Source organism: Homarus americanus, unplaced genomic scaffold, assembly GCF_018991925.1.
Source record: "Homarus americanus isolate GMGI-L3 unplaced genomic scaffold, GMGI_Hamer_2.0 scaffold8280, whole genome shotgun sequence".
NCBI lineage: Eukaryota > Metazoa > Arthropoda > Malacostraca > Decapoda > Nephropidae > Homarus > Homarus americanus.
In genome coordinates, this window is record NW_024751506.1 from 112,501 (window position 1) to 127,500 (window position 15,000).

At 45.2% G+C, this 15,000-nt stretch overlaps 1 protein-coding gene across 3 annotated transcripts in view; it reads left to right on the forward strand.

Moving 5' to 3' along the window:
• The window catches only part of LOC121854669 (glutamate receptor ionotropic, kainate 2-like), a 68,855-nt gene that overhangs the window by 48,004 nt on the left and 5,851 nt on the right, over positions 1-15,000 (forward strand). The window contains exons 14-19 of one of the 3 annotated variants that reach the window (XM_042349361.1): positions 943-1,038; positions 1,381-1,510; positions 1,898-2,062; positions 8,899-8,999; positions 9,752-9,883; positions 14,911-15,000. The exon at positions 14,911-15,000 is cut by the window's right edge and continues 63 nt beyond it. In XM_042349361.1, coding sequence (XP_042205295.1) covers positions 943-1,038; positions 1,381-1,510; positions 1,898-2,062; positions 8,899-8,999; positions 9,752-9,883; positions 14,911-15,000 — 714 coding nt within the window. The remainder of the gene's footprint in view (positions 1-942; positions 1,039-1,380; positions 1,511-1,897; positions 2,063-8,898; positions 9,000-9,751; positions 9,884-14,910) is intronic. The other 2 variants (XM_042349362.1, XM_042349363.1) reach the window with 2 other exon arrangements.

Genomic DNA, 15,000 nt, shown 5'->3' on the forward strand with positions numbered 1-15,000 from the left:
TTCTGTTAATGTTTTATGATTTGTTGATTCTGTTGATGTGAGTTGTCGATTTTGTTGATGTGAGTTGTCGATTCTATTGTTGTGAGTTGTCGATTTTGTTCATGTGAGTTGTCGACTTTTTTTATGTGAGTTGTTGATTCTGATGATTTTTTATTATACTTATGTTGAAAAAAGTTGATTCTTGTTGCTGCTTCTCCTTTGTATTTATGTTGAAAAGGGAGAAATTTGATGTTATGGGTAGATATGATAATAGATTTTGTACACACACACACACACACACACACACACACACACACACACACACACACACACACACACACACACACACACCAAGTTTCTCATACATTTCTACATAAATTACTGTTTCTAAGGACATTATTTACCTGACAAAATGTCTGTATGTCAATTAATCAATTTATTCTTCTTTAATTAGAGATTTTTATTTACCTGAGTTTTATAATTAATGTAAAAAATGACATGATAATTTACCTGAGTTTTATAATTAATGACAAAATGACATGATAATTTACCTGTTTTTTATAATTAATGGAAAAATGATTTGTTAATTAGATGTTGTAGTTTAATTTAGGAAAGGTGGGTTAGGTGACGTCTACGCTGATTCCGTGTAGATTTAAAATTTGGGTATTCTTTGTTTCTACGCTGCTATGTGTGTATGTATGTATGTATGTATGTATGTATGTATGTATGTATGTATGTATGTATGTATGTATGTATGTATGTATGTATGTATGTATGTATGTATGTATGTATGTATGTATGTATGTATGTATGTATGTATGTATGTATGTATGTATGTATGTATGTATGTATGTATGTATGTATGTATGTATGTATGCATGCATGCATGTTTATTAACTTAGCACCCAAACATCCTCAACATCACCCCCACAATACTAACACCGTGTTGACTCCCCTCTTCAGGACTCCAAGATCGAGACTTACCAGAAGATGTGGCGGTACATGGAGAGCAAGAGACCTTCTGTGTTCGTCCCTATCATAGATGACGGCGTTAAGAGGGTGAGTATCCCTCTCAGTTTGTTGTAGTTGCACACACGTCTATGTTTTACTCTATATTTAGACAAGAGGATAGATTAACATATGCGCAGTTACGTGCACAGGTACACACACACATACACATACACACAAACTTACACAGATGGCTAGATACATATAACATAACAATCAGAAAATCAGAATGAACTTAGGAAGATAGATGTAACCTAACCTAACCAAATCAAAGCTAACCTAACCTAAATAAAACAAACCTAACTTAGCCAAACCTAACCTAACCACGACAGTAAGTGGTTGTGTAGGACTGTCGATGCGTGACTCTGACAGCTGTGCCCCCCCCTCTTACAGGTGTTAGAGGGGAACTATGCCTTCCTGATGGAGTCGACCATGTTGGACTACACCATCCAGAGGAACTGTAATCTGACGCAGGTGGGCGGCCTCCTCAACTCTAACTCCTACGGCATCGCCACGCCCATCGGTGAGTCCTCCTAGTCTTCTGCTCCGTTCTTCTTCTCCTCCTCCTCCTCCTCCTCCTCCTCCTGGCCGGCTGGGACATGCAACCAGTTAATATAAGAGGACTATCCCCTTGCTGTACGCCGCTGAAAATGCTAATCCTTTTACGAATCCAAATCAGTAAATAATTTTCCTCAACAGTATGTAAACTTATTTTATATAACTAAATTTTCCTATAACCATTTATCATTTTATTGTTTATTATTTATTTATTCTTCTTCCTATGTTAAATATTACACGAAAAAAAAGTAACAAAAACAAAATTGTGAAGGAAAATTGAATTGTGTGTAAATGGTTTCTTCTCATATGTTGTCACCACCTCACTCCTCTTCTCTCTCCCCTCCTCCATCAGGGTCGCCATGGAGGGATAAGATCTCGCTGGCCATCTTGGAGCTGCAAGAGAAGGGGATCATCCAGATGTTGTACAGCAAGTGGTGGAAGAACACAGGTGACGTGTGTAACAGAGACGAGAAGAACAAAGACTCCAAGGCCAGCGCTTTAGGGGTGGAGAACATTGGTCAGTTGATCAGCGTCTTGTGGGAAACTCGCCATACAAATACATACATACATACATACATTCATACATACATACATACATACATACAGTACATACATACATGCAAACAAACTCATCTTAGCATCTTACCCATACCTGTACTTAAGTCACAGGCCTTACCACCCCTCTTTACCCCCCCACCCCCCCCACATCAGCTGATCGACTGTCAACAAACTGGGTCATGTGACGGATTTAGCCACCGAGGTCGACCAAGGAAATTCTATTCGACGATGTGTTTGTTTCTTTGTGGTGTTTGTTGTTTTTGTTTCCTCATTGTGTTTGTGATTGTAGTACTGTTATAACATACAATTTTGATATATTTTCCATAGAGTAATTTTATCTCGGAACTGATTTTGTGAAAGTAGTTAAGGTATAATTTAAGTGTATTATTTAAGGTTTTTTGACGTTTTCTATAATGGTGGTGTAAGGGGTAACTTAGCCATTGTATGTATGTCGTGGATGTCCTGACCTGACCTGACGTAGGAGGAGTTCTCTAATGCAAGAAACTCAGCAAATGTTCAGAGGAGGAAGAGAGAGAGAGAGACAGGGATAATCACGGACACAGACACACACAGAGAGGGAGATAAAGAGATAGATAGATAGATAGATAGAGAGAGAGAGAGAGAGAGAGAGAGAGAGAGAGAGAGAGAGAGAGACATGGCCTTCCCTCATCACCCCACTGTTACATACCTCACTGACACTATCCCTCAAGGGCAAGAATTACCCCCCCCCCCAAGGAAGAGATGGGAGGAGCAAGGGAGGAGGGAGGGAGGGAGGGGGGGTAGGGAGAAGATAGGTGCTTGGTCTTAGGCAGATTTCTTGAAGATAAGTTGAAGACTCTAGCCCTAACTTCCCCCAGACATCGGGAGACTGAAGAGACCTACTTGGTGTCTCATGATTCTCTCTCTCTCTCTCTCTCTCTCTCTCTCCCTCTCCCTCTCCCTCTCTCCCTCTCTCTCCCTCTTTCTCCCTCTCTCTCTCAGCTCCGATCAACAACAAATGCCTCCTGTCTTCAGAAACCAATATTTTGAGAGGACCTTTACATCATCTTAGATCAGTACCAGGCAACAGAGTGTCTTATCTAGCCGAAGAGATGTGAGAGATATGAGAGACACTAGGAGAGACGTGTGAGAGATGAGAGACAGCAGGAGAGACAAGTGAGGGAGTGAAGCCTGGTTATTGTAGGAGGGAGGATGTGAGGGAGAAGGAATGATGGGAGGGTTGAAAGGTAAGGAGGAGGGAGGGAAGATAGAGGGAGAGAGGGTAGAAGGAGGGAGAGATGGTTATGAAGGATGGTCGAAGGGAGGAAAGATGGGAAAATAGAAGGAAGGAGGGAGGATAGAAGGAGGGAGGAAGGATAGATGGATGGTTAGGAAGGTGAGAGAAGGAGAAGCGTTGACAAGAGTGATGGTCTCCCTATCGCTCAATGAATCGTAACATGAGGGATAGAGGGAGGCAGTGAAGGAGGGAGGGAGGCAGTGAGGGAGGCATTGAGGAAGGGAGGGAGGCAGTGAGGGAGGCATTGAGGAAGGGAGGGAGGCAGTGAGGGAGGCAGGGAGGCAGGAGGGAGGCATTGAGGAAGGGAGGAGGCAGAGGAGGGGAGGTGAGGGAGGGAGGGAGGGAGGCCGGGAAGGAGGGATAAATAGAGGGTAGGGGGGAGGAGGATGGTATAAGGGAAAGGGAGATGGATGGAGGGTAGGAGGGAAGTAAGGATGGATGGAGGGTACAAGAGACGATAGGAGGGAAGGAAGGATAGATGGAGGGCAACACGAGATAATGAGGGAGGCAGAGAGAGCAGATCACCGCCTCATTACCTCATGCTTCAGGCCCGAGGGAACCTGTCGGGTACTGAAGACGGAGAGAGCCTGTCGGGAGGGTTTAATACTGTTCAGAGGGACCATATCAGAGAGAGACATGTGTGTGTGTGTAGCAGGAGGACCCGTAGCCAGTAGCGGCAGCAGGAACAGGAGCAGCTGAGTACCTCCTCGAGTGCCAAATCTAGCTGGCACTGGCACTGGCCCTGAGAGTTCTGAGGAGAGACTGGGCGAGGTGATGGTGGAGGGAAGGAGGGAGGGAGGGAAAGATGCCTCGGTGATTCCTGGATTTAGTGACCAGAGGAAGAGGAGGAGGAGGAGGAGGGGGGGAAGAGGAAGAGGTGATGAGGGTAAAGATAGGAGGTAGAATTTAGAGAGAGAGAGAGAGAGAGAAAAAAAACATTAGCATAGTAAATAAAGAATAAATGTTGAATTGAAAAAGATGCAAATTAGGGCCAAATGGAGGAGAAGGAATTTGGAGAAAAAAAATTGAGAGACGTCAAGAAAGATGAGAGAAGAGGAGAAAATGAGGGGAGGGAGAAAAGGGAGGAGGAGAGGTAGGGGAGGAGGGAGAGGTAGGGTTAGGGGAGGGAGAGGTTAGGGAGAGGGAGAGGTAGGGGTTGGAGTTAAGGAGGAGGGAAGGGAACAGGGGGGTGAGAGAGGAAGGGGAGGGAGGGAGGGAAGAGGTGGGGAACAGGGAGGGGTGAGGTAAGGGAGATGAAGAAGGAGATAGGAAGAAGAGAAAGAGAGAGACAAACAGACACAAGACAGAGAGAGAGAATGAACGAAAGTGTACATAAGAAACAAGAAGAAAGATGAGGGGAGAGAGAGAGAGAGAGAGAGAGAGAGAGAGAGAGAGAGAGACGAATAAAAAGTGTATAAATGAGAGAAATAGAAAATAAAGAAGAAGAAGACGACAATAGAGAATAGAAAATGAAAGAGAAAGAGAGAGAGGAAAAAAACGATGTAATTACAGAAAGGAAAAAATAAAATAAGGGAAGGAAGACAATAGAAGAAGGAGAAAGGAGAGAATGTAGATGTATGATAAAGAGGGTTATTGATGAAGACACACACACACACACACACACACACACACACTTTTCTCATCATAACTCAAGATCCAAGCCATCAACCTCACCCCCTCCATCCTCCTCCCCTCCTCTCCTCCTCCTCCCTCCCCTCCTCACACCTCACACCTCCCTCCACCTCCTCCCTCACCTCCACCCCACTCACACCTCACCACCCCTTCCTCCACCACACACCTCACCACCTCCCTCCTCCTCCTCCACCTCAACCTCCTCCTCACTCACACACCTCACCACACCACCTCCCTCCTCCTTCCTCACTCACACCTCACCACACTCACACCTCACCTCCTCCTCCTCCTCCTCCTCCTCCTTCACCTCAACCTCCTCCTCACTCACACCTCACCACCACCTCCTCCTCCTCCTACATAGAACCAGTTTGCTCATGAACGTTTTATACGCCATTTTTGTCTCGTGTCTCGTTATTACCGAGAGAGAGAGAGAGAGAGAGAGAGAGAGGACAAAATGCATCTCTCCAACACGTACACTATATTAGGTAGTGGCGATCATCAGCTCTCAGGCGGAAACTTGGCGTTTTTAGTGTGAAGAAATTTTTTTGTTTTGCTTTTATTTTCGTATCTGTGAGGAGTTTCAAGATGCAGTAACTTGAGCAGGCGAGAGCAGGTCCTTGGAATGTTGTGTTGACGTTAAGGGGACAAGAATGTATGTTTGTGTTTGTGTGTATTGCGTTGTGTTGTTCTGGGGTGTGTGTGTGTGTGTGTTTGTTTGTTTTGTGTTTGAGGTTTTGTTTGTTTGTTGATTTACTTGTTGTTTGATTCGTTATGTTGTTTGTTTGTTGATTTTCCTTCTATTTGTGAATGTATTTGTTTGCTCTTGAGGATAATGTTGTTGTTTTTCCTTGAGGTTGACTAGAAATATTATAGATGTTATAAGATATTATACATTTTACCTTGACCATTGACCTCTTCCTGTCGCCTTACTGATATCCCAAAGGTCAGAGTTCATGTAGGAAGTGTCTGGGATGTTATGAGGAGAAGAAGGATGAAGGAGGAGGAGGAGGTGTTGCAGCCATTAGTGTTCCTTTGACGCAGTTTAGTGTATAAGTTTCTCCTGTGTTTCTTACCATCTAAACGACTGAAGGATGAGTGTTCCCAGAGAGTGTATTGCAAACTTTCTTCTCTCTTCAACTTGTCATAAAAAAACCGTCAAATAGTTCTGAAATGTCATGAGAGAGAGAGAGAGAGAGAGAGAGAGAGAGAGAGAGAGAGAGAGAGAGAGAGAGACCTTATGAACCACCCTGTGTTTGGTTAACTTGTCATATGAACATTACAGAGGAAAAGAAATGTGGCTTAACCAGTCCCAAGACTTAAACAAGGTAGTTGATAGACTTTTATGGATTAAGTGATGAGAAAAAATCCCTATACATAGACTTTTATGGGTTAACCAATGCAAAAAAAAAAAAAACACAATATCCAGTAACAATAAATATAGAGAATTGATTTTATTATATCAAAACTTAACATCAGAGTTATGTATATAGTTAACGTTTTCCGTTGACAGTCTTAACCATCCTTAGGACAGACTCATATATTTCAGGCATAAATATTCTTTTCCTTGTTCTACACCGCATCTCTTAAACAAAGGAATTAAGAAACCTGGGAAAAAAATTTAAACTCTTGTTGTTTCTTACCAAGCACAGCGGGAAGACCTTAGGGGTGATAAAATATAATAATAATAATAATAATAATAATAATAATAATAATAATAATAATAATAATAAAACAACAATAATAATAAATAATAATAATAATAATAATAAAACAACAATAACCCAAACAACAACACCTAATAATAACAATAACAACAATAATAACAATAACAATAACAATAACACCACCACATCTTCACTACTCACAAAAACATATTCATGGGGGGGAAAAAATAAACAAGAACTGTGTCACTTAAAAGAAATAATTCGTGGGGCGGCAGCGAGGAGGAGGAGGAGGAGGAGGAGGAGAAGAAGAAGAAGAAGGAGGAGGAGGAGGCGGAGGAGGAGGAGGAGGACCACAACACAACAACTCAACACAAGAAAGTTAAGAACAAAGCCCCAAGTTTATTTTGGTTTGAGGCGCCTGACACAAAAACCTAAAATTCTCAGGTAGAAAAAGACACACACACACACACACACACACACACACACACACACACACACACACACACATACACACACACACACACACACACACACACACACACACACACACACACACACACACACACACACACACATACACACACACACACACACACACACACACACACACACACACACACACATGACCATGGTCTCCTCGCTGCCAACGCCACAACACTTTAAGCAGATGTGACACAAAAAAAAAAAAAAAACGCCCAGAAGAGAGAAGGAGGGAGAATTTTGAGTCATATTTCCTTTTCTTCACCTTTATGGCACTCAGTCATGGCACTCAGTCACGGCACTCCAGTCATGGCACTCAGTCGCTAGCACTCAGTCATGGCCTCGGTCAGCACTCAGTACGGCACTCGGTCATGGCACTCGGTCATAGCACTCAGTGCGCTGGCACTCGGTCACAGCTCAGTCATGGCACTCAGTCACGGCACTCAGTCATGGCACTCGGTCACGGCACTCGGTCACAGCACTCCGGTCATGGCACTCAGTATGGCACTCGGTCATGGCACTCAGTCACGGCACTCGGTCATAGCACTCGGTCGCAGCGCCAGTCATAGCACTCGGTCATGGCGCTCGGTCATAGCACTCGGTCATGGCATCGGTCATAGCACTCGGTCATGGCACTCGGTCATGTGTTGGATTTTGGGGGGAAGGTCTCTTGTCGTCTCTGTTTCTCACTGAGTTTTGTTGTTGTTTTTCTTCTGCTTTATCAAATCTGCTTGTTCTGCTGTTTCTTGGGTTCTACTCGTGTTACATTTGGCTTGATCTCTCCTCTGCTGGTTCTGCTACTGTTACTCCTGCTTTGATCTGCTGTTTCTATTGTTCTACTGGTGTTACTTCTGCTGGTTCTCCTCTGCTTGTTCTGCTGTTTTTGCTAGCTCCTTTGTTAATGACATTGGTGTTAATATTCCTCCCTTGAAACTTAATAAAACAACGACTCCTCCCGTCTATTTTAATCTGCCATAGCGTTGTCCGTTTGTCCGCACGGCCGTCAACAAATATTGTCCACGCGATAACTTGACTTCTATGACACATACTGTAACCATCCTTCACCCACACGTTCTTAACACCCACCTGATGATCCCTATTGACTGTGTCTTCGAAGCATCATATATCAAGAATGTTGTTGTCAGATTTGTAAGGTAATGATCCGACGGGGGAGTTCCTTTGTCACTCAACTGAAGTCCCGAGGGTGTTAATGTCTTGTCGGGTCTCGGAGTTATGTTGTCTTGTCGGTTTTATATTATTATTATTATTATTATTATTATTATTATTATTATTATTATTATTAGTGTGATTTTCAGATATTTATTAGTGTTATTTGAGTGTGTTTGTGTTTTGGTGTGTGTGTGTGTGTGTGTGTGTGTGTGTGTGTGTGTGTGTGAGAGAGAAATTGTGTTTGTTTTCTTTGCCCATCTATATCAATGTGCGTGAGTGTACATGAGTGTGTGCGTGTGTACAAATATGTGTGTGTGTGTGTGTGCATATATGTGTGTGTGTGTGTCCTCGCATGTTCATTCATTCACGTGTTATAAATCATCCCCCCCCACCTACCCACGCACACACACACACACACACACACACACACACACACACACACACACACACACACACATACACATTAAGGGAGTCATGTCAGGGTGTTCATACCTGACACGATACTATTTTGGGAACGTGTGTGTGTGTGTGTTTACGGCTCACTACTGACGCAGGTATGTGTGTCTCCTGCAGGTGGGGTGTTCGTGGTGCTCATGTGTGGTCTTGCCCTTGCCATAGTCGTCGCCATCCTGGAGTTTTGTTGGAACTCTCGCAAGAACGCTCAGACCGACCGTGTAAGTGTGTGTGTGTGTTGGTTCAGTAATCTCTCTCTCTCTCTCTCTCTCTCTCTCTCTCTCTCTCTCTCTCTCTCTCTCTCTCTCTCTCTCTCTCTCTCTCTCTCTCTCTCTCTCTCCTCGTGCACGTATTTGCAAGGAATGACTATCAAGTATTCATGACCTTGTTATTTTTAATTCTGTTATGTGTGTGTGGCAGCATGTGTACATATTTAGTCTGCTTTTAAAGGCTATATGTATTTATCCTCCCGCCTTCTGCTACCTACCTACCTACCTACCTACCTACCTACCTACCTACCTACCTACCTACCTCCCCTCCCTCCAACCTACCTGCGTTTCTTCCTCATTTTTCACCTTCCTCAGTGCTCGCTTTTGTTTGCCAGTATATTATTTATACATAATTGTGTGTGTGTGTGTGTGTGTGTGTTTAACCCAGCAGCCGCCGTGATATGCACTGCCTGCTGGGTTAATTACACTGTCAATTACATATAGTTTATTAGTTAGCCAAACACTCTAGCTACATTATATCATCAACGCTATAATACCACGTAGCTTTTTGTTTATAAAGTTTCAACGTTATTCATTTGTTTGTTTTTATTTATTTTATCAGCCCGTGTTCTTGCGTTGATTCATTTAGTTGTTTTGTTTATTTGTTTAAGATCTGTGTGTGTTTTTAGTGTTGAATTTATTGCTGTATATGACTGTGTTGCATGATTTTCTTGCATGTCCGGCTGGGTTTTTGCATGCTACAGTACTCTGATGACGAGGACGATGTAGGTGAAGATGACGATGAAGAAGGGGGAGGAGGAGGAGGAGACGAGGAAAAGGATGAATATGATGAGAATGGCGAGAAGATAATACGACCTCGAGTAGTACGACCACAGGTAAGACCGTTTATTAGTTATTATTCACGACCCTACCTGGTGATAGATGACGACCCCCTCACACTTCGTCTCCAGGTAAGGTCGTTTATTAGTCACTACTCACGGCCCTATGGTGATAGATGACGACCCCTCACACCTCGTTTACAGGTAAGGTCGTTTATTATTCACGATCCTCACTGTTAGCAGAGAGAAGGAACAAACCCGCAGGAGGAAGAGGGGGGGGGGGATAAGGAAGAAGGAAGAACGGAAGGAAGGAAGGAGATAAGGCAAGAGAAGATAAGAAAGAGAATGAATCAACAATAAGAGAACTGTAAAGATTGGGAGATGGTTCACCCACCCAACACATAAACCTCCTCTTCCTTCTCTTCTTCCTCCTCCTCCTCCTCCTCTTCCTCCTCTTCCTCCTCCTCTTCCTCCTCCTCCTCTTCCTGTGTTAAGTCTCCCAGCCTCCCCTCCAACACACATACCGGATATAAGTAGTTTTTCAATGTTTTTTTCCCCTCTGGCATGTGTTCATATACTCTCACCTCCCCCCTTCTCCCCCTCACCCCCCACCCCCTTTCTCTCTCCCCTTTTTGGTCACAGTTCCTTACATCTCCGTTTTCTCCACGTTAGGGGAGGGGCAGAGGGGTTGACTCATCAATTTAATTTCCCTGGCCGCTGGAGTTTCTCATCTGCTGACTTGTAAAATAAACTGTTTCTGAGGAGAGATATTTGTTTTAGGGTTATAACCAGAGCGATGAATCATAATAAACCAGGCCAGGAGGTGAGGGAGGGAGAGGGGGGTGAGAGAGAGGGGTAGGGAAGAGGGGTAGGGAGGAGGGGGTAGGAGAGCAGGGGGTGAGGGAGGAAGGGTGGAGAGAGAGGTGAGGGAGAGAGGGAGTGGGGAGAGCGGGGAGTGAGGGAGGAGAGGTGAGGGAGGAGGGAGAGGGAGGGTAGGGGAGGAGGGAGGGAGTGGGGAGGGGTGGTGGGGAGAGGGGGACGGAGGGAGGGGGTGGGGAGAGGGGGTGGGGAGGGAGAGGGGAGGGAGGGAGAGGGGGAGGGTGAGGGGGTGTGTGAGGGAAGGATATGGGGGTAAGATGGGTGGAGAGGTGAATGGGTGAGGGTGGGGAGAAGGGTGAGAGAGAGGTGAATGGGTAGGGTGGGGGGAGAAGGGTGAGAGAGAGGTGAATGGGTAAGGGTGGGGGAGAAGGGTGAGGGAGGGAGAAAGGAGTGTGAGGGTTAGAGTTAGGGAGTAAGGTAAAATGACAGGGTGGGGTTGAGGGCGAGAAGAAGGGAGGCAGGATTTCTCTGGTGAGGTCTATGAGAGTAAAGTGAGGATAGGGAGTGATTAGGGAGGGAAGGGATAGGTAGGGATTGACCAAGAAGGAAGGGAGGGAGGTGAGAGAAGGGAAGGAGTGAGTGAACAGATCCTTCATCAACTAGAGAGTGAAGGAACCAGGAGGGGGAGGAGGTAAAGATGGAGGGTGAGGTGGAAGAGGAGAGTAAAGATGGAGGGTGAGGTGGAAGGGAGAGTAAACAGGGAAGGGGTAAGGGACGGAGGGTAAGGAGTTAGGAGGTGAGGTTAGGTTAGGTTAGGTTAGGTTAGGTTAGGTTACGTTACGTTACGTTACGTTATTTTAGGTTTAGGTTAGGTTTTATTAGGTTAGTCTAAGGTTAGGCTACGTTAAAATTAGGTTTAGATTAAGTTAGATATGTGACCTACTTTCGTTAACTTTGTTTAAAGAGACTCACTCAGGAGGCATTGGACTGCGGTGAGAGCCTCTGACAGCTTTATGAGTCTGACTATGAAGGTTTTAACTCAGAACACTGTATAACTCTGACAGTCATGTGATTATGATGAAACACACACACACACACACACACATGCATCAGACTTACTTACAACTGTAAACTTTCTTCAACTCCACAAGTTAAATAAGAATACATTAACAAGGTGACGCCTCAGTTAATTCAACCTGGATTTATATGTGTGTGTGTGTGTGTGTGTGTGTGTGTGTGTGTGTGTGTGTTTCCTCTCGTCATCCCACTCTCTCTCTATTCTCTTCGTCTCACCCCCCCCCCCCCCACCCTCCCCATTTCATTCCATCTATAAAACTACCCTTGTGGGACCCGCATTCCCTCATACAAAAATATTCTTGTAATATCTTATCCGGCCACAGAATAGGGTTATCCGGACGCAGAGAGAGAAGAGAGAGAGAGAGCTATCTTTAACTGAGTTTTACACCAACAATGTTCACAAACTTATTGACGATATCTTTACCCGGGAAGTGAGAGGAGCTGAGACGACCAACTGTAAACCTCTACATTCCGCTGACCTCTGTGTATGTGTGTGTGTGTGTGTGTGTGTGTGTGTGTGTGTGTGTGTGTGTGTGTGTGTGTGTGTGTAAAATCCTTACCCCTGTCATTAACATTCTCATCGTCTATGTTTGCTGTGTGTCTACGTACTATGACTTACACACACACACACACACACACACACACACACACACACACACCACGACCACCCTGGCCCTCTGTGTGTATAGGGGGTAGGAGGGGGGGCCTCACAACAATAAACTAGTAACACGCCCGCCGCCACTTGGAGGAGGAGGTGGGAGGAGGTGGAGGAGGAAGAGGAGGTGGAGGAGGAGAAGGTGGAAGAGGTGGAGGAGGAGGTGGACGGGACTCTGAGCACTCAATTTGCCATGATTTGTGAGGCAGTGTGTGTGTGTGTGTGTGTGTGTGTGTGTGTGTGTGTGTGTCCTGGTGGTAGGGAAGGAAGTGGAGGTCTTCTCCCCTATCTTCCTCAACACGACACTTCCTCCTCGTCCTCCTCCTCCTCCTCCTCTCCTCCTCGTCCTCCTCCTCCTCGTCCTCCACTCTTCCTCAGCGCAACATATCATCACGTTAATAGTTATTGCTCAGAGGACTATAGACCTATGACGTTATCAGTGTGTAATGGTGGCTACTTTGACCAGAGACTTTAGCCTAGTCCCCTCAACTAGGCCTATGTCCTCTCTCTCTCTCTCTCTCCCCTCTGTGTCACTGTAATCTCTCCTCCCCTCACTTCCTCCTCCTCCTCATCCTCATCTTCCTGGGTAGTAGTTCCCTCACTCCTAGTCCTCATTTCTGGCCACTAGAAACCCCTACCCCCTAGCTCCTAGCACCCTACTAGCTCCTAGCACCTCACTCCCCCAGCTCCTAGTAACTCCACCCACGGCCCTAGCACCCTACCCCCAGCTCCTATCAGCCCCACCCCCAGCTCCCAGCACCCCTGCCCCCAGCTCCTAGCACCCCATCCCCAGCCCTAGTGACCCCAGCACACACGCAGCTGCTAACTTGGTCCAGTGTTTGTCCATTATCTGCTTGGTCGTTTCCCTCTCTCTGTGTCTCCTCTCCCTTCTCCCCTCTCCCCTACCCTCTCCCCCCCCCCTACTCCCCCCTCTCCCTCTCCCTCCTGCCCTCTCCTCCCTTTGTCTTCCATCACTCTCCCTCTCTCTCCCTCTCCCTCCCTCCTTAATGTGGCCTCTTTCTCCTTCCCTTCCCTCTCCTTGAGCACCCTCCTCCCTCTCTCCCTCCTCAACCACCTCCCTTCTTCCCCTCCCTTCCTCCGTTAGTCCCCCCCACCTCCTCCTAACCTAACCTAACCTAACCTCTTCATCATATTCACACACCTGTTTATGAGGAAGTAGACAGGTGTTGAGAGCCTTTACTCACAAATACTCACGATGAGAGAGATGTGAGTAATGAGTCACAGGGAAGTAAGTAAGATGAGTAAAGACCATGAGTAAACAGATATACCTGAGTGAGGAAGTGTAGGTGATTCGTGTCAAGGTGTAGAGGTTAATTAGTATACACACCTGGTGATTTATGTCAGGTAAGTTGCTCAATTACTGTGTCCTGTTGTGAAGTTTATTGACGGTAAGTTGGCATTTAAATTGTGAAGTTGTTTTTGTATGTAGGGAAAGAATGTGTGTGTGTGTGTGTGTGTGTGTGTGTGTGTGTGTGTGTGTGTGTGTGTGTGTGTGTGTGTGTGTGTGTGTGTGTGTTTTTTAGTGGTTCGAGGTGTCTGTAGTGTTTTGTAAGTAATTTAAGTAACATGAGGGAACACGGTGGTAAGTAGCATGGATGTAGTATATATGTGTTATTGGTAGTGTAGTGTAGTGTAGTGTAGTGTAGTAGGTAGTGAGAGAGGTTGTGTTAACGTGTGTGTTGTTGTGTTAGAGTTGTGTTGTAGTGAGTGAGGTTGTGTTAACGTGTGTGTTGTTGTGTTAGAGTTGTGTTGTAGTGAGAGAGGTTGTGTTAACGTGTGTGTTGTTGTGTTAGAGTTGTGTTGTAGTGAGTGAGGTTGTGTTAACGTGTGTGTTGTTGTGTTAGAGTTGTGTTGTAGTGAGAGAGGTTGTGTTAACGTGTGTGTTGCTGTGTTAGAGTTGTGTTGTAGTGAGAGAGGTTGTGTTAACGTGTGTGTTGTTGTGTTAGAGTTGTGTTGTAGTGGGAGAGAGGTTGTGTTAACGTGTGTGTTGTTGTGTTAGGAGTTGTGTTGTAGTGAGAGAGGTTGTGTTAACGTATGTGTTAAGTTGTGTTAGAGTTGTGTTGTAGTGAGGAGGTTGTAAGTAACGTGTGTTGTTGTGTTAGAGTTGTGTTGTAGTGAGAGAGGTTGTGCTAATCGTGTGGTTGTTGTGCTAGAGTTGTGTTGTAGTGAGAGAGGTTGTGTTAACGTGTGTGTTGTTGTGTTAGAGTTGTGTCAGAGTGAGAGAGGTTGTGTTAACGTGTGTGTTGTTGTGTTAGGAGTTGTGTTGTAGTGAGAGAGGTTGTGTTAACGTGTGTTGTTGTGTTAGGTTGTGTTGGTAGTGAGTGAGGTTGTGTTAACGTGTGTGTTGTTGTGTTAGAGTTGTGTTGTAGTGAGAGAGGTTGTGTTAACGTGTGTGTTGTTTGTTAGAGTTGTGTTGTAGTGAGAGAGGTTGTGTTAACGTGTGTGTTGTTGTGTTAGAGTTGTGTTGTAGTGAGAGAGGTTGTGTTAATGTGTGTGTTGTTGTGTCCTGCAGCAGTCACTGTGTTCAGAGATGGCGGAGGAGCTGAGGTTCGCCATGAAGTGCCACGGGTCTCGTCAGCGTCCGGCCCTCAAGAGGAACTGC